A 22,893-nucleotide genomic window follows, 5' to 3' on the forward strand; every position below is an offset into this window, starting at 1 on the left:
ATCCGCACTTCATACACGCAACGCGTATATCCATCTGATGTGTAACCTTTTTATCTCTGAATGATTTACAGTATCTGTTATCTGTTAATCTCTACATCATATTGATCTGGGCTGGTCCTAAAACACCATTATTGTAATTGAGGGAAGAGTAACAAAGGTATGGATCTGGTGATATTCATAAATCCCCGAGTAAATACAGAACATGCCTGTAAAAATGGGATTAAAATAATCAGTTCATGGCTTCGTTAACTTAACATACTACTCCTAACAACGGAGATAACGAACAATCAATGATCAGCTGATTTTAATCAGATTGTGCCTGAGAGAGCTGCTTTATATCGAATCGATCAATATATGCCAAATTATAAGGTGTATAACTATACATATGATAAAGTAATTTCTATGGCCTTTAATAAAAGTTATATGTGCCGTAATTGGGCGAAGATTTTGACATGTTATTTTTTCTTCACTAATCTATTGAAAACCATAAAGTTTGATAAATAAATCTGTGAAAATCATTCAAATGACTTCAGATGTGTAATATTATGCACTTTTAAAACTGTTGTTTTATGTTTATATGGAAAGTTACCCGCAGAGATCACTTAACAATAACGCTATAAAAATGTTAAATGAAATTGTAGATCACGATTTGGCTTCATGGTCCGACCGTATGCATGGACTCATTTCACTTCACTGCAGATGTTAATATAATGATTTTTGGCAGTACTGCCAAAATCATTTTCAGCTCTTATATGTATTAGTAAAATTAAAACGTAAGCATTGAAAATACTGTAATTTTCAAAATGTTGGTAACTTTTGGTAATAAATAACCTATTAAAAGCTCACCTTGATTCGTGAGAATGGAAAATACGTCACATATAATTTTAATCGATAGACATGCACGTATAAACATGGTAACTATACTGGGATGGATATATCTATAAGCGGTGCTGTATACTCTATAACATGACATATTCGTGTGTACTTTATTCGAAGCTTTGATATAATTTCATGGATGAAAATTTTCGTGGTTAGCCGATGGAGAGATAGTGACGGTAATATACACATCAAATTCGCGGTTTTCAAATATTCGTAGTTTCACAGCAGCCATGAAATTAACGAGAAGTTTCACCGCCGGTTACCCATTCAACCAGCTTACACTTCTGTAGGTTGTGACCTAATACTGTAAACCAACGTTCTTTCGCGGTTACTTAATTTCGCGACGAGTGAAAAAACCCAACATCAAAGTGTCCACCTCACGAGATGAAATAGATGGTATAGTCGAAAACATTGAATTCCTACAAATAAAATTTTGGTCGATAGGACAGTCAGAATTATCCTGTATCCAAAAAAAACCCATTTGATTATATGGTTTAATCGAAATTATTGAATCCAAACAAATAAAATGATTCCATACTCAACGACATATATTCGATAGATGGGTAGTCGAATTCATTGAATCCAGGGAATCCCCAAATAAAATATTGAGCCGATAAAACAATCAGAACTATTCCCATACCCAACAACACATACATGTATTTGATAGATGGGGAGTCGAAATGATTGAATCCCTACAACATATTTCAAATATAGTCGGATCCATTGAATCTATAACAAATAAAATATTTAGTCGACCACACATTAAGAATTCTCCCATACCCAACAACACATATTTCATAGATAAGTAGTCGGATCCATTGAATCTATACAAATAAAATATTTAGTCGACCACACATTAAGAATTCTCCCATACCCAACAACACATATATCATAGATAAGTAGTCGGATCCATTGAATCTATACAAATAAAATATTTAGTCGACCACACATTAAGAATTCTCCCATACCCAACAACACATATTTCATAGATAAGTAGTCGGATCCATTGAATCTATACAAATAAAATATTTACTCGATCGGACAGTCATGGCAACTATATAAAAGCATAACATAGCCATCACATTTGGTACTAGAATACAACCGGCCCTATTATGCTATTTTATACATGTGTTTCAATAGTGTGTTCGTATTATGGCTATAAAATATCAACATCATCACACACGACGTATTTGCATAATTCATGAATCCAAACGATTTGTAAAAAAATCAATATGTATCTCTGTTTCAATAGGTTCACCAACTCAGCATGATGGTACTTTTGACCTTTTAATGCATGGAAATATCATATTGATTTTCTATTATAACCATGAACATTTACCAAAGCGTATCCTGTCGCAGGAAGCGTCATAATAATCAGGATTCTGCAAAATTATTTTGAATCTCTGCAAAACAATAGACCTTCCTAGCACAAACGTGACGTACGTTTTGAGCCATACATTGCTTGTTTTCCGTTCGATTCACCAATTACCTTACCAATTGGTAAAAATGCTGCCACTCATTCTCAATATGACACGAAAATTATTTTTTACAAAACAGCACGAAATGCTGCTGGCCTACGTTTTAATTAAATCAGTCTAGTTTCTAAAACTGCCACTGTATTGCATGGGTGGCCGTGTGGTACAACTTCAGATGACAGTAAATCAGTACTTTATCAAAAGGTGCATGTGCGAGAAAATTTACTTGTACCATGTAAACCTCGTTAACTCGACGATGGCGGCACCATGGTAACATCTCGAGTTATCCGAGTATTCGAGTTAAGTGTGCTTTAGTACATAATGAAAAGTCAAGACAAACAAAATATTTCGAAGTAGATAAGGTCTTCGATTTAAACGACTTCGACCTAACGAGGTTTATAACTGTGTTATTTATGAAATATCCAAATGCTGGGGTTTGTCTTTTTCTACTTATTCTCTCGAGACACAGTAGAAAAAAGTTAAAAAGGAAAGAGATAAAAAATGGAAAAGCCTAGACTATTTAAATACATTCATATTTCTACATGTTTAATATCATCTTTCTCAAAATTATTAAAAAATATTATAAAACAAATAGTTGATAGTTAAAATTTCATAATTGCTAAGACTGTATGTTACTTTACAAAATTCGACATTAACAAAAAATTCATTCCATCCAAAGGAAAGAAAATAATAATAAAAAAAATGATGTGTTGTTTTCTCAGATAAGGAAAATTGAACGCAAATACACTGAAACTCTTTACAGTAGATACCCGATAGCCCGGATACCGATAGTCCGGAAAACTCTTGGTCCGGATTGAAATGTCACGGAACGGATTACTGTAAACTTGCATATTTAGTAAGAAGCCAAAAATCGGCAGTCCAGAAAATTCATATCCGGACAGTTCAGACTTGGATCGAAGGTGTCCGGTTTACCAAGGGATCACTATATAAACCATGCTAATACACGTAATGTAAACTAGTTGAAATGTCATATAACGGTTAATGAAAAATCATGTGTTATTGAGATTAACGCACGTGATGTACTCAGGTTAAGTATATCCTATTGTCTCCGAGCCAATGTGTTGAGTGATGATGCCAGTCTCGCAGAACGCGGTAACGACTGGACCATATCCAGTCTTCACACAAGTAGCCGCGGACACCGTCGCATAGCAAGGGATGTGGTAGTTACAATATGTGGAACGAAAACATTCCCCTTGTTTATCATTCATTGACAGGGATTTTATTCATTTCTTTAACATTATGGGTTACAGACACGACAGGAGGAACCTCTTCAGGTAAGTGAAGATGATACACCCGATTTATACGTGTTTTATGTTTGGTGTTTTCGACCATTGTCCTCAGTGGATTAGGAGCCGTGGAACCGCAGCTATTATGTGGGTATGTAAAAACGCATCATATCACGTTTGTACTGTCCCTTGCACAACTCTCCACAGCATATCAAGGCTTAGTGTTAAAACCAGCTGATAAAAATATCAATATTCATAATTTTAACTTCTCTGCTCCAAATTTCCGGCTGCGCAGTCTTCGTCTTGGAAATAAATCGCAGTCTACTGATCAAGTCACCATCTTGCTACCATCTTGTTTTAAAAAAGACAATATAAAAATATCGTTTATTAGTAATTATGGATAGTAAAATAATGAAATAACATAAAGGGGTGTTTCTGGTAGTACAATAAACACGAATTTAGTAAGTGGCAATTCAGAACTTCGGTAGTCTTATGGTAGATACTGTCAATTGGGATACTCAGTATTTTAGATGTGATTATATTTTGGCTTATTTTGCGTTTGGTAGAAAAAAATTTAGTACATCGATATTACACTATGTTTGTATATAAGGTTGAACCCTGTAACTCTTGGCTCTCCGATACTAGGTTTAGGTAGTGTGGCTTATTTTGCGTTTGGAACAAAATCAACACACTAATATTTGACTGTGTCTTTATATAAAGCTAAATTCTGTGACTCATCGATTTCCAATCAGGTATCGTAATTCTGTCTTCATTTTATTCTGCATGTACGAACTGGTTAATGAAGATATGAGGAGTTGCGATATATTTCAATCCATTAAATTTATATGTACCGTAACTAGACGAACATTTTAACATGTAATGTTTCTTCAGTAATATATTGAAAAGTATCAGGTTTGATGAATTAAGCTTTAAAAATCATTCAAATAGACAGAAAAACATGTATGTTTAAATGGTAACATACCTGCATAGTTCACTTTACATTTACCAATAACATTGTAAAAATGTTTGTAATTTGTGGTGGGGAATAAAATATCATATCAATCACGTACAGAGCTTTATTTATATTTAGGATACCCGATTTAAGAATACTCGATATAACCGGAAAACTCTCGTGATTATCCGGTATGGAAATGTCAGGGAGAAATATGAACGTATGAATACTACTGAAACTTGCATAGCTTTTATGTTATATTAGCTTAGAAAATTCACATCATGAAATTTACAATGTATCCATCAATCCGGACAGCGTTTCAACTTGCCTATTTTCCCGAAGTTCGCCTTGGAAATGATCACTATATAAACCATGCTAATACACGTAATGTAAACTAGTTGAAATGTCATATAACGGTTAATGAAAAATCTTGTGCTATTGAGATTAACGCACGTAATATACTCAGGTTAAATGTATTCTATTTTCTCCAAGCCAATGTGTTGAGTGATGATGCCAGTCTCGCAGAACGCGGTAACGACTGGACCATATCCAGTCTTCACACAAGTAGCCGCGGACACCGTCGCATAGCTAGGGATGTGGTAGTTACAATATGTGGAACGAAAACATTCCTCTTGTTTATCATTCATTGACAGGGATTTTATTCATTTCTTTAACATTATGGGTTACAGACACGACAGGAGGAACCTCTTCAGGTAAGTGAAGATGATACACCCGATTTATACGTGTTTTATGTTTGGTGTTTACGACCATTGTCCTCAGTGCATTAGGAGCCGTGGAACCGCAGCTATTATGTGGATATGTAAAAACGCATCTTATCACGTTTGTACTGTCATATCAAGGCTTAGTGTTAAAACCAGCTGATAAAAATATCAATATTCATAATTTTAATTTCTCTGCTCCAAATTTCCGGCTGCGCAGTCTTCGTCTTGGAAATGAATCGCAGTCTACTGATCAAGTCACCATCTTGCTACTATCTTGTTTTAAAAAAGACAATATAAAAATATCGTTTATCAGTAATTATGGATAGTAAAATAATGAAATAACATAAAGGGGTGTTTCTGGTAGTACAATAAACACGAATTTAGTAAGTGGCAATTCAGAACTTCGGTAGTCTTATGGTAGATACTGTCAATTGGGATACTCAGTATTTTAGATGTGATTATATTTTGGCTTATTTTGCGTTTGGTAGAAAAAAATTTAGTACATCGATATTACACTATGTTTGTATATAAGGTTGAACCCTGTAACTCTTGGCTCTCCGATACCAGGTTTAGGTAGTGTAGCTTATTTTGCGTTTGGAACAAAATCACCAAATTTCAACACACTAATATTTGACTGTGTCTATATATAAAGCTAAATTCTGTGACTCATCGATTTCCAATCAGGTATCGTAATTCTGTCTTCATTTTATTCTGCATGTACGAACTGGTTAATGAAGATATGAGGAGTTGCGATATATTTCAATCCATTAAATTTATATGTACCGTAACTAGACGAACATTGTAACATGTAATGTTTCCTCAGTAATATATTGAAAAATATCAGGTTTGATGAATTAAGCTTTAAAAATCATTCAAATAGACAGAAAAACATGTATGTTTAAATGGTAACATACCTGCATAGATCACTTTACATTTACCAATAACATTGTAAAAATGTTTGTAATTTGTGGTGGGGAATAAAATATCAAGAACTCTTTTTATTTCGTTAGTATGACGTAATTTTCATACTTAATAATCAAGAAGAGCTTTTAATATATTAAAAATTACCAACATTTTAAGAATTAAGTCAGCATGATTTAACTTTGAACGTACTCTAGCGCGCTGGATGGAATTTGCCTATGTCAAATTGGCATTCATAATGACTATGAATGCCAACTGAAAGACGTGCAATGCTTAAATGTATATCATTTTCACAGCTTAGAATAATTCACATCATGAAATTTACAATAGTTTCCATTAACCTTCCTGCTCGACAGCGTTAAAACGTCAGTACTTAAACGTACTTTTCTGCCCTTCGTTTGGAAAATGATGGAATTCTTAACGAAAATTCTATAGTCTTAGGACTGTCACCAAATACGGAGGCAATAATTTAGGAATGTTTAATCTATGAGTTTATATGATAAAAATAATTGATATGTAAACGTGATACATTTTACAGTGTGTGGAAAATAAATACATTTTTGTATATGTGTATTTCACATTTAGCTTTATATGTGGAATTTTTTAAAACATTTTAAAATGATGAAATGCCTCTTCAATGCCTTATTGCAGAGAAATTAAAATGTTCTGCTTAGTCACAATCATCATACTTCGTGCTGAAAATCAATGGATTGTTTCACAGACATGAACATGATAGTCCACAACATCAATAAAATAATAATGAAACTAATTGCCAACAAAAGTGTATAAAAAACTCGACGTTATTGAAGTTATCTCGAGAAATCGTATGCTATATTATAGATAAAACCTCGTGGGACAATGATACCATGACAGTTGTGCGTCATCAAACAAAACATTAAATGGAATTATAGGTAAGATTATCAATAATTTATAGGCAATAAGTAAAGGATGTCAGAAGAGTTCTATTCAACAATATTTATGTATGAGATCAATATACTATACTCTTACAGAATGGATACGAATAAATAACGATCCTCAAGCAGTAATGGTTCCCATCACATTTGCGCTCAATTTTCGTTCTCCTCAAAAAACATATATCATTAATGGTGTTTTGAATGGTTGTATACGTTAGAACTTTGCATTGTTGGTAGACCTGTAGATTTACACAGTAACTACCAGTATGTGTACAGTAGATCTCGTTTATCTCGAACTCGACTGGGCCTTTAAGGAGGGGGGGGGGTCGAGTTAAACGGGTATTTGAATTAAGCAAATTTCAACGTTTGGGTAAAGTTATTTTCTCCATATGTACAAGGATACAAGGGCTTGTTTTAAAGTGGTGTAGCTCATAGGCTGAACGAGAACGATGGCAAAATTGTTAGTGGTTAATTGTGATAATACAACTACAAAAAAATCGAAATCGATATAACTGGGTAATAGATTGAACATAGTCACAGCTTTATGCACGAGTCGGGTAGTATTGTTCACACAACTATGAACGTTATAATCCAATAGAATATGTATATAATATCTACTAACGAATAACTAGGTCAATCAATGAAATTATCAATTATTCTTTCACGTTGACGCACAGATTATATATACAGTTAACAGCGTCTGCATTTTATGGTATTCGCCATTATGTCAGGAAAATATATACAACTATGAAATATGTTTACGAGGATTGAAAATCAGGCGGAAATTCGCTGGAACCCTCTTTACCTTTTATTTGCTTGATTATTCTTTCAAAATTAGGCTAAGCAATATAAATGTAACCAATTCCATGTGCAAGCAGCATGCATACACGTTTCAAACCGATTGTTTAAGAAATGGAATCGAAAACAAGTCATCATTGATTTATATCAATCCTTTTTCATGGTAAGTGCAATTGGAACATATGAGGATTGGTGTTTTGTTTTTATCATTATAAACGAACTTTCTTTCGCGTGCAATCTACTTTCGCGAGTTTTGCGATCCAAGTGAATTTGCGTAATTCTATTTCTGCTCATTAGCATTTCATTTATATTGAGAAAAGATTCCATTAATTTATTTCAATCTGCGAATGTTTATCTTAGTGAACTTCGATTAAAATGGAAATCGCGAAATTTATTACCCGCGAAAGAAAGTTGGTTTACAGTATTTTCATGGAAGAAATGAACGTCTGTATGTAAAAATACAATGACAAAGAATGTAAATGTGATGTGCTATGTAAAAGAAGGATAGGTAGAATATTACATGCGCCTGTCAGGACAGTAGTATTTCAACCCGAGTGAAATATTTTAGCTGCTGGTCAACCGAGGCTTGCCGATGGTGGACGGCCAAAACCTTTCACGAAGGTTGAGATATCCCTGTCCACCTGACAGCCCCATGTTCGATTCTTTTCCTCTCATACTTTAACAAAATATTATGAAAATGCAGTTATATAGAAACATTTTCAATGTGCCGCCATGATAGGAACGTCGCAATGCGTCCAAATTAATGACGTCGCTGACAATAGTCGCCGCATGTAATAATGACGTCACGTCATGGTCTAGCGCGTGTAAGACAGAGTTATCCTAGCAACCGCGGGATAACACTGTCAAGTATGGGAGAAAATAAATCAAAGCTATTAGTTATCTGGGTATCATGTGGCGGTTGCAATTCGGGATAATATCGAGAAAGTTTTGTGGAATAATACCATGGACCATATTTTAGAAAGGAATTATTTTGTTTTCTTTACGTTTTTTTTATCAAGAGCAATGCACTCAGTTTTGAAATGTGATTTCTTTGTTAGAAAACAAGACAATATTTTCTGTTATCATCAGTGTATTATTTAATGCATTGGTATAGTTACTGTCAACTAATTTTCTTCCGCGTGCGATTTACTTTTGCGAATTTCTCGATCCAAGTAAATTCGCGAAAGTTTATCTCCGCGAATGAATGTCTCCTTGTTATTTATTGAAAGGAAATTTCTTTCAATGTTTTAATCCACGAATGTTACTCTCGTGATGAAATTAGCGAAAATGGAATTGATGTTTTCAAAAGCATTTGTTTTCAAATTATTTTTGCGAGAATGATATTTTCGTGGTTTCGTAAGACTTTGAGGAGCTCGCAAAAAATTGGATCAATGTAATAAGAAACTTAATACATACGTATTTATTCAGGTAATGAAAATTAGATTAGCAAAATGTGACAATCGCGAATGTCCTAAACCACGAATAAAAGACTACATAAATATCACAGTAATTATTAATAAACATAGTCTATTCTCTGTTTCTTGGTGAATAATTATTATATTTCATCAAGTGGGGTTGGACTGCACGCTATATTTAAAAAAAAATCTTTATTCCCGCCAAAACAATATTTCACTGTGAATGCTGTGTTCTGATTGGTCATGATTGAGTGAAAATATAAAAAAAAAATGTTTTCAATCTTGTTAAAATAGAACACATAAAACCTTATAATCATGTCATCGTGAGAAATGTAATAAAACGTATCTCGTCGATTGCAGCCTTCATCAGAATGCAGCGTGGAAGTAACCTAAGTCTATATGACATGTTTGACCTTCAAGACGTTCAATGTGGCAACGCAGCTTCAGGGTCATTCAGAGACGGCAAAACAGACACATTCAGGGAAAAGGATTGCACAAACAAAAAGGTACCTTGTATTACGTCATCTCATCGTACCTATTTTCAGAACGTCATCAGAAGGATATATAGACTGTAAATGTATGATATATGGGAACTCTTTTATAAACTGTTGAAGAAGTTTACCATCATTACAATCCAAAAAGAGACTGTTGTCAGGGTGTAACATTGGTGGTTGTTCCCCGGGAACTCCGGTTTCCTCGGTTTTCTGCTACTACCTAAAACGAACAAAGCTAAGATGGATACTTCTACAAACGTCTTTAATATTCAGCTGTAATGAGTCTAAAACAACGATTTTAGTTAACAGAGCATAATATTCCATAGAGCGTGCATTTGAATAATTTATTTGACCACATAATTATTAGAACATGGTTCGATCGTAGTTCATTAGTATTTCATTGTTACAAAAACAGTATAAATGGTTTGATTCAAAGACCGAGTCATTCTCTCATTTAACAACATTTGCTGTGCTTGTGTTCATGCAAGTAGATGAAAGCTGATCAGCTAAAACAAACAATCGAGATTAAAACATGAGTGATATATTAATTTGCTTTCCACAATTGTTTATGAGACACTCCCCTGACGTATCCAAGGAAACAAGAGAAAATTTTAGTTTTCTGGTTTCTTTGATACCAGCACTCCCGCACAGCCTAAACCGTCTTATTACATAGTTAGCTCCCTTGTTTGCAAACTCATATTACGTCACAATTAATACCTACCCACAAGGGCCTTATAAAGGAAACAGACATCACAGTATGCATTTGGAAATCAAAATATTAATACCTCTTCTTGTGACGAAGGAGAAGAGTTACATCACGCTGGGTGTTTTTATTAACATCAGAATTTTAAATACCGTATTTTTGTAGAGAAAATAAAATTTATATTAAAGTTTTAACTTTTCTTTACTTCGTGAATAAGGTAATGACAAATCGGATATATTTCGTTTAAATTGAGTTTGAAATATCTATTTTTCAAAGTTTACAAAAGTTTTAATTTTTAGTGCATCGTAAAAGGATTCGATTTCTTACAAAAATTATGACAGTTTTTGTTTTGTAATTATCTGAATGAAAATTGAAATTCTCAAAAATGAAACTTCTGTGTCAATATATATCATATAATCATATTATGTAATATACTTGATTGATAAAGTGATTCTCTGTTGGGAAAACTACTTCAAAAATCAACATTCATCCTACCATTAATCTATCTTAATGGTGACTAATTTATTTTGGTCCGTTTTATTGTCTTGTTGATACTGTAAACGTAGTTTAGCGTTAGCTTTAGTTTAGTGCTTTTCGCGATGACTTTGAAGCGCTAATTTATATGCAGTGGTAAAACTTTTAAATGGTATTTCCAGTATTGAACCACCGAAATTCTTTTATATCTAGGTCACAGCGACAGCGTTATACCTCATAACTTACATCATAATTAACGTTTTTTCGCATTTGTGCTAAAATAGGTGATGTATATGATTATAAAATGAATCAACAAGCATATGTAAAAGTCAATCATCAGCATCATTATGACGTCATGGTATGGCGTCATGTCGTTAGTTACGCGACGTCATATTTTGCTGTATACATATAAATAAATACTTTGGCGTGTTGATACTTTGCATTGGTAATTTCCACCGCCCTCGAAAAGTTTGGTTACACATGCACTAATACAAATATACACAAAGTATGGAAATATGTAAACCTTGTTATATGAGACATCAGTATATATTATTTATCAACTTCTTTATCTTCCCTAACTCATTATTATTATTTTTTTTAGTTTTCTTAGAGATAAATTGTCAGCAAATTTTGAAATATGTAACAGAACTTATTCCGAATTTGCATATTACAGAGTTATCTGCACTTTCGGGTAGGTATTGATTGTGACGTCATGTCTTTACGAGCGTAACGCCATACGTTTCGGAGAAAACTACGTGAATGGCGCTCACAAAATAATGACGTAACAATCGATACCTAATCGCAAGTGAGCTAACTCTGTAATATGCAAAGACGGAATGGATGGCAGTGTAGTTACCACGTTGGAATTAAAAATCGATGCTTTATTTATCAGCTTCACATCCGATTCTTGTTGAACGGTATTCCTGAAAGAACAATCACACTGGTGGATGATCCGCCAAAGATTCAGCTGGATGCCTTTTTGCGTCTGCAGATTCACACCATGACGCCAGCATTGGACCCCATTGCGGATCTAGATCAGCTACACTTTGTACTGAAGTAAGGTTGTTTTTTTTTACATTCTGAACAGTTGGTTATTTTCGGAGGAAAAACAGCACGTGTTTTGCAGTAAAGTGAGAAAATGCATTTTTATGAAATTTGAATCGGAATCATTCATGGGGGATTTTTTTTCGGTCTCAGTTTTTCCCAATCATAATGAACATTATCCCAAAAATGCTTTAGAAATGAATACACATTTATATTAAATGTATTTCCCATAATGGAAATTTAAAATCTTTCAACTTCTAAAAAAATGATTTCCAAACTCCATCCTATGCACTTCTTTCTTGTTTTATTGTATCCTTATCATGCTGGTAAATATGAATTAACTCTATTTCTTATTATGAAAATTAAAGTCTTTCAACTTTTAACTAAAGAGATATCCTAACTTTGTTATATCTTATGAACTTCTTTCTTGATTTATTTTATCCTTATAGTGCTGGTAACTAAAGGAATGCACAAACAAAAAGGTACCTTGTATTACGTCATCTCATCGTACCTATTTTAGAACGTCATCAGAGGGATGTAAAGACTGTTAATATTTGATATATGGGAACTCTTTTACAAACTATTGAAGAAGTTTACCTTCATTACAATCCAAAAAGAGACTGTTGTCAGGATGTAACATTGGTGGTTGTTCCCCGGGAACTCCGGTTTCCTCGGTTTTCTGTTACTACCTAAAACGAACAAAGCTAAGATGGATACTACTACAAACGTCTTTAATATTCAACTTCTAACTAATGAGATACCCTAACAACTTTTTTTTATATCTTATAAACTTCCTTCATGTTTCATTCTATCCTTATAGTGCTGGTAACTATGAACTGATCCTAACAAGAGACAACGATACCTCTAGTGCATACGCGGCCATATATAACTCGCCCGACGAAGAGGAAAGACCACGGTTTTTCTTCGTGAAAAAAGCGCCCGCGGCCTCTTTTACACTGGGACATAATCAATCATTGCTTGGTAAGTAGAAGCCATCTTGATACTGCAACGGGGTATGTTTAGCGTTATATTTTGGCGTTTTCGTATCAGAACATCCTCGATACTCCAGGGGTTATTTTCACTGTCGTTATATCCATCCCTAGGCTATCTCTATCTCAGTAAAACAGGGAAACAGGAAAAAGTCAACCACACTGTGCCATTATTCGATTCTCTTGGTGTACATCAAAGAGTCAAATTAAGCCGATGTCGCAGACGGAGCCTTTAGAGTTGCTATCAAATAGTCCAGAGTTGGATAGTACGACAGTGATAGTAACCCCTGGAATGTCAAGGATGATATCAGAAAGGAGGAACGTTATTTTTGGCCTACTGATAGCTGGTAAGAATTATGATTTGTTTACAGACACACGGAGTTAGGTCAACATGATTTAAAATAGGATTAAGTTCATGTTTGAGTCCCATGTGGGTAGTTTTACAGAAGGGTGATTTTTGTTCCTGTTTGGTCCAGTTTAACCAAATGATTTTCTTGAATAATATTTTGCTCACTGAATTAGTGGTTATGTAATGAATATTAGGTTAAGCATTTGTCATTACACTTACCTAGTCAAAATTTACCATTTTTATCTATCCCTAAAGTACCTTATTGCTATTTGCCAATAAAGTAAGCTTGCCTCAGATCTCAGGTGACAGTTTAGGAGTTATTATTACTATCGGTATGACTACATGTCATAATAAATCTGGGACTATGTGTGACAAAGGATGAGCAGTTAATTTGGTGATTTGATGTACATATCATGAAAAATCACATAACGCTACACTGTGGTAGAGTTTGTGGCTTTGAAGTTGGTGTCGCTCCTTGTATATTCTGCTGGTCTGAAACTGGCAAGGCCATCAGAAGGTCAAAAATGTCACTCCTTTCTGATATCACCCTCGACCTTCCAGGGGTTACTATCACTGTCGTAATCCTGGACTTTTGGATAGAAAAACTGAAGGCTTTGTCTGCGACAACGGCTTATTTCGATCCTTTGATGTCCATTAAGAAAATCGAATAACAATATAATGTGGTTGACTTTTTCTTCAGAACTGCCTTCAGGTTTAGTGATGAATATAATGACAGTGACAGTAAGTAACCCCTGGAGTATCGAGGTTGCCAAAGAACGCTGGTTTAGGTTTCTAATTGATCCCTCCCTCAAATATTGGAGACAGTTTGTGTGTGTGTGTCGTTTGCTTCCGTCCCCAAAGACAATGACTGTCAAGATATAACAAACAAAACAATATTCACAACGTCATTCATGACAAAACAGATACCAGCAATCCAGAAGCGTATAGTGACCATGATTGATGCAGATCGAATGCACACTAAAGCTATGTCACGGATTCTATTTACCAATAAAATATTCAAAGCTGACGATACACCTGACTAACTCTTTGTAATAGAATCCATGAATATTAAATTTTACCTGTGTTCCAGAGCACACAGTTGTAACGGAATGGAATCAAGATAGGTTTATTATAGGTAGAAGCCCATCGTCGTTGACCCAAGGTTGATTGCACTGTACAACGCTACACTTATATATATCATCGTCGGTGACCCACGGTTGATTGCACTGTACAACGCTACACTTATATATATCATCGTCGGTGACCCACGGTTGATTGCACTGTACAACGCTACACTTATATATATCATCGTCGGTGACCCACGGTTGATTGCACTGTACAACGCTACACTTGCCTGTTGTCTTATTCTTTTGACAATGTAATGTATATGTATACTCTGTATTTATGTATATTTGTATTGTTAATAAAATATTTCTGAAATGAAACAACGCCACACTGATATATATATATATATCATCGTCGGTGACCCAAGGTTGATTGCACTACACTATATATATATCATCGTCGGTGACCCAAGGTTGATCGCACTACACTATATATATATCATCGTCGGTGACCCAAGGTTGATCGCACTACACTATATATATATCATCGTCGGTGACCCAAGGTTGATCGCACTACACTATATATATATCATCGTCGGTGACCCAAGGTTGATCGCACTACACTATATATATATATCATCGTCGGTGACCCAAGGTTGATCGCACTACACTATATATATATCATCGTCGGTGATCCAAGGTTGATCGCACTACACTATATATATATCATCGTCGGTGACCCAAGGTTGATCGCACTACACTATATATATATATCATCGTCGGTGACCCAAGGTTGATAACGCCACACTGATATATATATATATCATCGTCGGTGACCCACGGTTGATTGCATAACACTACGATAAGTGTAGCGTAGTGTAGGGCAACCAACAATGGTAGAACCCTGGCTCTGTTTCATATACGGAAGTTCATCAGTTCTGAATGCTGTAAAGGATTATATTATCCGATTTTGATTTAAAATCTACGGAGACTTATACATCCTTTATATTCCAGGGGTTACTTCCACTGTCGTTATATCCACCCCTGGAATACCATCCTCGACATTGTAGGGATTACGATTACTCTCGTAATGTCCAATCTTATTTGATAGTAACATTTAAGACTCGGTCTGCGACAACGGCTTAATTTGATCCTTTTTTGATGTACATCAAGAGAATCGAATCGAATAATTGAATTGTATCAAATTAAGAAGTTAATCAAGATATTGAATCACTTTTAGGTTGCAAGAGTTAATGGATATTTTTGTATGAATAACTACTGTTCTTATCGTTCTTAGAACAATTTGTTACTTAATGAACAGTTCAACTAATGTATTCCTACTACAATCACATGTGCTAATAAATGATTCAATTCGTATCTCCATTTTCTTGACTCAACATACATGCGGTTTAAATCATCAAATATACACAAAATAACTATTGGCGTTTTAGGAGAAATGGAATGCTGGGTACAAGCCTTCGATGAATACGACACATTGGAACTAGAAATGGAGTATGGTACGATATCATAGCTTGCTCATATTAAGTACAAATGTTTCTGTCGCGTGAAGGTGTTCAATATGAAATTAGCAATAAAACACGAATATGGTTTTCATATCCTTTGATTTTAAGAAAGCTTTTTTTTTCTTAAATATAAAAATTGAATCGGTTAAAACGTTTATTGTAATATGGTATTTCTCAATGCTTTGTAAATTCTGGTGTGATGCAATAACACATTTTTTGTACAAAATATTTGTAAATTTCATTTGAAATCCAACTTATAATTTTTAAATCCTCATCAGACCACAGCTGCAAGGAGACCAATGCAACGTACCGGTATGGAACTTGCACTGAAGCCGTAGGTATGTACATGTAATCAATTGCTTATACAGTAGGTGCATTCTGTATGTACATGCAATCAATTGCTTATACAGTGGGGATGTAATCAATTTCAAAGTGCAACGCGCTTAACTCCTTTTACCGTTTGTCATTGGCACTTAATTGATAACATTTTTTTTCTTTATCTAAAAGACAATCAGCTGGGATGAAAGAAATTTTGTAGATGTACTTATTTTTAAAGCAGTGAGATGTTAGCGTAAATGCGACAAAAATTAAACTATGGTTTATTAGCGCTGATGTTAATAAGTGTTATTATTTGTTTGTTTTAATAATGGAAATACCCTTTTACAAACTGTAGCGCTGTACATGAATTAACGCTTCAAAGACAATGCCAAAAGTGCTAAGATAAAACTGCCGCTAAAATAATTACCGCTAAATTAAGATGTTTACTATCAATAAGGAATACATACTAATGTATCATTCAGCGAGTTGAAAATAACAATGCAAGTTAAACTTGAAAGTAAAAATAGTAACTCGTTTAACTTTTTGAAATATATAATTTTATAAAAAAGTAAATGCAAATTTAAATTACTGAATGAACTGCGTATTGTCTTATTATAACATGATGCAAGTATTACTAAACTTAATTGTATATGTCATCATTGTACTTGAAATTATTACTTAAGGATGTACTCTGAGAAGTCAAAATTTTCTTGTTTTAAACTTTTCTTCTCATATAGATTTTTGGAAAAAGGAGTTCATACCATAAAAGAACATGGATGAAAAAACATTTGTCTGTGTGCTCGTTTTTAGCTTTTGTCACTCAGAGATACCAAGTTGACAAAATATTGAATTTTATGGGAATTTTGCCGTTCTGACTACATACACAAGAGATTAAAGCCAAAACTTCATAATGAGGTGTTAGATATGTAAAGATGTTTATAGAATTTATTTTCTAGTATTTTAGAGTAAAAAATAAAAGTGCTCAAATTACCCTTAGATGTAAAAATAAAGTCACAAAAGTGTATCATTTCACACATTAATGCTCAATATTATAATTTCCACGAACTTAGTAAAAATAAGCTCAATGCAGCTAAAAATGCTGGCGCAATGATTTAAGTAAAAACAGTTTTAGTATAGAATGGTTAAGCACTTAGTTTCAAAATGACCGCCAAATGGGCAATTTCTAAAGTCCCCGAATAAAAATTTACTAGAAATGGAAATGTAATTTTTTGAAAAAAATTGCAATTGACAACTTGCTACAGATATTGATAGATTGTATTTGAAAATCTCATAACTTCTTTGATCTTTGTCGAAATAAGACTTCAACGGGTCTGAAACCTAAGAAAAATTCATCCTTAAAGCCAATGTCAGTTTTAAAAATTCATTGCAAATGCATTTAGAAAAGTTAATGTTTAAACTTTTCACGTCACAAGAACAACGTACTTATTGTTTAGAATTTATAACTGATTCAAATGTGAGTGATACAAATATATCCCCTTATCGTAGAAAATATAATTCAAACAACGGATATAAGTCAAGTATTGGCGTGAGCATCGCAAATTAAATGATTTCATGAACATTTAAAAAATATTGTTTACTGTAAACGTATATATTTCTACGAGTACTCAATTTCGCGATTTGCAAGTAAATGTATTTTTTTCGTTTATATTATTTTCGCTGTAGATATTGCTTCATGCTTTTAGCAGTACACATGTAATTCATGCGTGTATTCAAAACACATAAACGCTATGAAATATTGAGTGCATGTACTTCCTTATTGACTGGCCACCAGACCTAAGTTGTTGATAAGTTTTTTTCAACGGAGATCTAATACTACATTATCTCCACTTAGCTTTAAAGGTTTTCTAAAATATCAGACATGCGGGACAGACAAACATAATCAAGTCAACTTTAAGTGAAACTTTTGATATTCTATCCTAGTATGTATTCATTTTGATATTTTTTTTTCGGAAAGCTGAAGAACTTTGCGACTGTGACTGTGCATATTTTGAGAAAATGCGAACGTGGGAAACTCTTTTGGCATTTGATAACAGGACGGAAGAAGCAAAGTCAGAGGAAGTAAAGGCAGAGTCTGTGGAAACCAAAGCGAAACTTACCGTCAACAAGACACAACTGTCGTCTGGGAAACGGAAGAAGATTAGTGCGCCCGACACCCGCGAGTCAGCCACAAATATCGGGATTTTGGGAACAGTCATGATGGGGCTAGTTATTGGCTCTCTGCTCGTCTGTGATCTTTTGTCCATAAAGAGACACATTCGCAGTGCAAGGAGAAACAGATAAACTCTTTTCCACGACTCGTGCTTGGCTGTCTGCTCGTATGTGATCTTGTGTCCATAAAGAGACACATTCGCAGCGCAAGGAGAAACAGATAAAATCTTGTCCACGACTCGTGCTTGGCTGTCTGCTCGTCTGTGATCTTGTGTCAACCAAGAGACACATTTGCAGTGCAAGGAGAAACAGATAGACTCCTGTCGCTGCACTCGTCTGCGAGATTGCCAATCAAAAGACGAATCGGTTCCATAAAGATGACTATAATATCGTACACGTGCTCATGTTGTCGTATGTGCCACAAAACCACGGATTTAATACATGTGCAGGTTTATCCCATGAAATATACCAGAATCTCCCGAGGCTATATTATATGGTTAACCATCCAATACAGCCTCGTCACTGTCATGTGTCAACAAAATTACTGTTTCTTGGTAAAATGTTAATATTTGTTTTCAAAACTAGGCTGTTTTGCTATGAAAGATGCAAAGAGTAGGAATCACACAATTTTCATGCATGTAGCATTGACTGGCAGTCAAGGTTTTCTTCGAACTTATTTCAAAATGGCAGGTTATCATAATTGTAAAATTGCAATAAAACATCTGGGTATCAGAGAAAAATATTCTTTCATATGTGGATAGGAAGGCTTGGAAGGATAGGGATATTCTACTTCGGGTCACAAAATTCCCGGTAAGCCTGGGATTTTTCAACATTTTGTATCCCTTGTGTAGAATATCACTATCCTTCATATCCACGCATGTAAGTGTCTTAAAATTTACCCTAACTGTCAGAAATAACCGCCATACTGACCTTTGAACGTCATAGAATTTTTAGTATGTTATTCACCAACGTTTTGTAAATAGCATCACTTACAATGCCTACAGATGGACCGTATTCATTCGGTAATTGGTTTAAAAGTTGCTCCACCGCTGACCAATTATATGTTTTTCTCTATCAAAAACAAAACAGACAAATTATTATTTTTCTTCATTTACCAATGTTACTAACTCTACACCTTTTAACACCACCATTGAAAAGTTTGAGCTTCTTACTTTACTTCAAGTTAAAAATATAAAATATTAAAAATAATTAATTGCATCCCGAAAAAAAAATCAACGGTATTATGCCCAATATGATTTGAAGTACTGATTGCGCATACCAAAAGCAAGATAAATTGTTTTGGTGTTAAATATACACATAATACACGATTAAACATCAGTTATTATTCAATTAATGTGTATCGTCTATGCTCTGTCGGCGGTGGGGCATTTTTAAGTTAGCAATGCATCTAACATGATGTTTGTCTAACCATAGCAAATCATCAGCAGCATGATTTACACTGTATTCTGTATGTAAATAGTCTTGGGTTTTTAAACGCATAATACATGCTTTGTTCGTGTCATTTATTTATTTCTAATCATAGCTGATTTGACACTTGTAGATGTCTGGAAAATTAAACAACAGACACCCATTTTCGACCAGCTACGCCTTTAAGTTATGTAAAAGACGGAGGCTATTTTTTAAAACCATCATTGATATTTGATAGATATTATTGACGAATGTGGACAATTATCTAATACCTCCGCGTGAAATACTGACTGGTCTAGGGTAATACACGCATGTCACTTGCGGCTGTATTGCATGGCTACCCATGCAATAAAGCCTCGTGACGTCAGAGCGTCAACCAAATTACTAGTTTCTAGGTACAATTTTAACATTTTTGTTTCAGAAACTAGGCTAGATTTAGCTTAGATACGAACAACGAGATTTGCATTGAATATATCACGCAATTTCATGTATGGAGAATTAACTTGCAGACGCGTATTTTTTCGAATTTATTTAAAAATGGCGGGAATATTATTGCAGTAAAAACGCAATAAAACGTCCACGTATGAGAGAAAAATACTCTTTCATACGTGGATATGAAGGATATGGATATTCTTCCCCCGGGATCACAAAATGTTGTAACTCGCGGGTATATCGACATATGAGAGAGTATTTTATTATTGTTTAATTGTATAAGTTATTTATGAGTTTAGCATTGCTATAAATATCGAATATTTCGTAATATAAGCAATTGGCTATTGATTTATTATTTTGCTTTTATTATGAGTGACACATTACTAATAAGGAAATAGATCGTTGTATAAGTTAATAATAAGTTATAATTGGAATCAGTTGATAAGGTTTAATTAGCGGAACATCCATTTTTATTTATTGTTTTAAGTTTAAGTCTTTACCGAACATCGAATATCTCGTGGTACAATTAATTTATCATTTTACATTTATTGTTATTATGAGAAAGAAATGTATAGTTGTATATATTGATAACATGAAATTACTTGATGTATGATGTTCATAGCGGAGGGGTGTATTTAGACCCGACATCGTGATCAACACTAGCCACATCACAGCTACCATCATCCTCGATACTCCAGGGGTATTATCGCTGACGTCATATCCACCCCTGGAGATCTTAAAGTAAAACTAAAGGCAACATATGACACAGGCAATTTTATCCTTTGATGTACATTTCCCCTCCTGAACTGCCTCTTTTATTATGACATAATCCAGGGGTGGATATAACGTCAGTGATAGTAACCCCTGGAGTATCGAGGATGAGCTACAATACACATTTGCATTATGTTCATCCTGAATTTATTTATCTAGAATTTCTTGGTTACATGTAGATATATAATCAAATTCGTGAATGAAATTAATTTGTACTCATTTACCGATAGGTAAACGAGGCATTGCCTTTGAATGACAATCTTGCGACTTGCAAAGAAAACAGTGATAATCCATTCTGCACATACCAAATACATTTTGTGAATCAGATATATATTATTTGCATATTCTATAACTATATTATCATATTGAGATAATGAGATACTTATAGACATATAAAATCTGTTAAATTTTATTACTTCATTCCTTGTACCGTAACAAAATCAAATAATTATAATAATCGATTACAAATAACATAGATCTGAAGCACCAATTCCATGAATCAGTCAATGTAAATGCGAAAAGTGTTTGATAATCCGTATTTGCATATTACAGAGTTATCTGTCCTTGCGGGTAGGTATTGATGAGACGTAATGTGTTTCAGAGGTTTACGTCATATTTTTTTCAGAGAAATTCCATGAAGCGCTAGCTACCGCGCTTCAAGTTGGATTTGCCTCCATCCACTTGACATTCATATTGGTAATGAATGCCAACTGAAAGACGTTCAATGCTTATATTTACATTTGGCTACAATTTTATGTTGAAACACAGAAGGATTTTGCATCTATAGTTAATTAATCATTCGTTATCGTCAAGGATGGAACAGCTATTTGGACAACCGTTTTCCATGATCGCTTGCACGATAATTGTGACGTCTTCATGATAATGACGCCATAATAAGCTATTGAGGTCCATAGCCTATATGACTGCCAACTGCGCTTGGTAAGGTTACATACGTCACAAAAGATACTTGTACCCTTAAGGGAGTTAACTCTGTAATATGCAAAGATGCAAGATTTAACGACAGCAAATATTTTTCTTCTATCTTTTTTCAACTATTAGTTTATCAATTTCGCATAGACCGTGGCAACATAATCTTGCGTGTACAATTCTAATGACAAATTATTTCGAGATTTATAATATGAATTCCAATTTTTTGTTATAGGACATTACATAGTATTTCGAAGGGATCAATCTAGAGAATTGTAATCTCCCCTGTGAAACCGGGAAAATTTAATCATAGTATGATACACAAATAAATATTTTTATTCGGTATCATTTTCATGGGTAGAATACGATTTTTGAAAGTTCTGTTGATACTACAAGCCGTGCAAAATAACAATATCTCTAATGCGATTTTTTAGATATATATTTACCCCCCTTTCCCCTCCCCCCATCCACCACCATCACCACACACACCCATCCACCACCATCACCACACACACCCACTGGAAATAATTCCCCGTTTATCTTTTATTTCTACATTTGTTTTGTAATATAGATATTTATCTTAGAAAACAAAAAAGCCGAAAGAGATGTTGTCCACATACCGTATAGCCAATTATTTTCGCGGCGATAGTATTTTCGCGATTTCGCGAGACATTACTATGATCACGAAAATGCTAAAATTAAATTCTCTCCTTATGAAATAAAGTCGCAAAAATCTCCGACTATTCGGTAATCTAGATCTTCTTGTGGTCATTAACCCAGCTTGGAGTTCCAGGGGAAGTAATCAACTCCATACTCGTTAGCAGAGAAATAATTTTTCTAGCCTTATCATTCGCAATTTATCTTGTGTGCATTTGAACTATATTT

General features: G+C 34.2%; 1 protein-coding gene across 1 annotated transcript; it reads left to right on the top strand.

The window, feature by feature from the left end:
• Positions 1-5,126: 5,126 nt before the first annotated feature.
• Positions 5,127-22,453, top strand: LOC138307787 (uncharacterized). The gene is made up of 7 exons (XM_069248670.1): positions 5,127-5,266; positions 9,684-9,829; positions 11,887-12,050; positions 12,859-13,019; positions 15,892-15,957; positions 16,242-16,301; positions 18,257-22,453. Exons 1-7 carry the CDS (start codon positions 5,164-5,166, stop codon positions 18,580-18,582), a joined length of 1,026 nt encoding a protein of 341 aa, XP_069104771.1. The 5' UTR covers positions 5,127-5,163; the 3' UTR covers positions 18,583-22,453.
• The last annotated feature ends 440 nt before the right edge of the window (positions 22,454-22,893 follow it).

This window comes from Argopecten irradians, chromosome 14 (genome assembly GCF_041381155.1).
Source record: "Argopecten irradians isolate NY chromosome 14, Ai_NY, whole genome shotgun sequence".
Taxonomy (NCBI): Eukaryota; Metazoa; Mollusca; class Bivalvia; order Pectinida; family Pectinidae; genus Argopecten; species Argopecten irradians.

Coding starts and splice junctions, on each gene's coding strand:
- LOC138307787 (XM_069248670.1), top strand. CDS start 5,164: ATGTGGAACGAAAACATTCCTCTTGTTTATCATTCATTGACAGGGATT. Junction 5,267..9,683: donor GACAGGAGGAACCTCTTCAG/GTAAGTGAAGAT, acceptor CGTCGATTGCAG/CCTTCATCAGAATGCAGCGT. Junction 16,302..18,256: donor AACTTGCACTGAAGCCGTAG/GTATGTACATGT, acceptor TTTTTCGGAAAG/CTGAAGAACTTTGCGACTGT.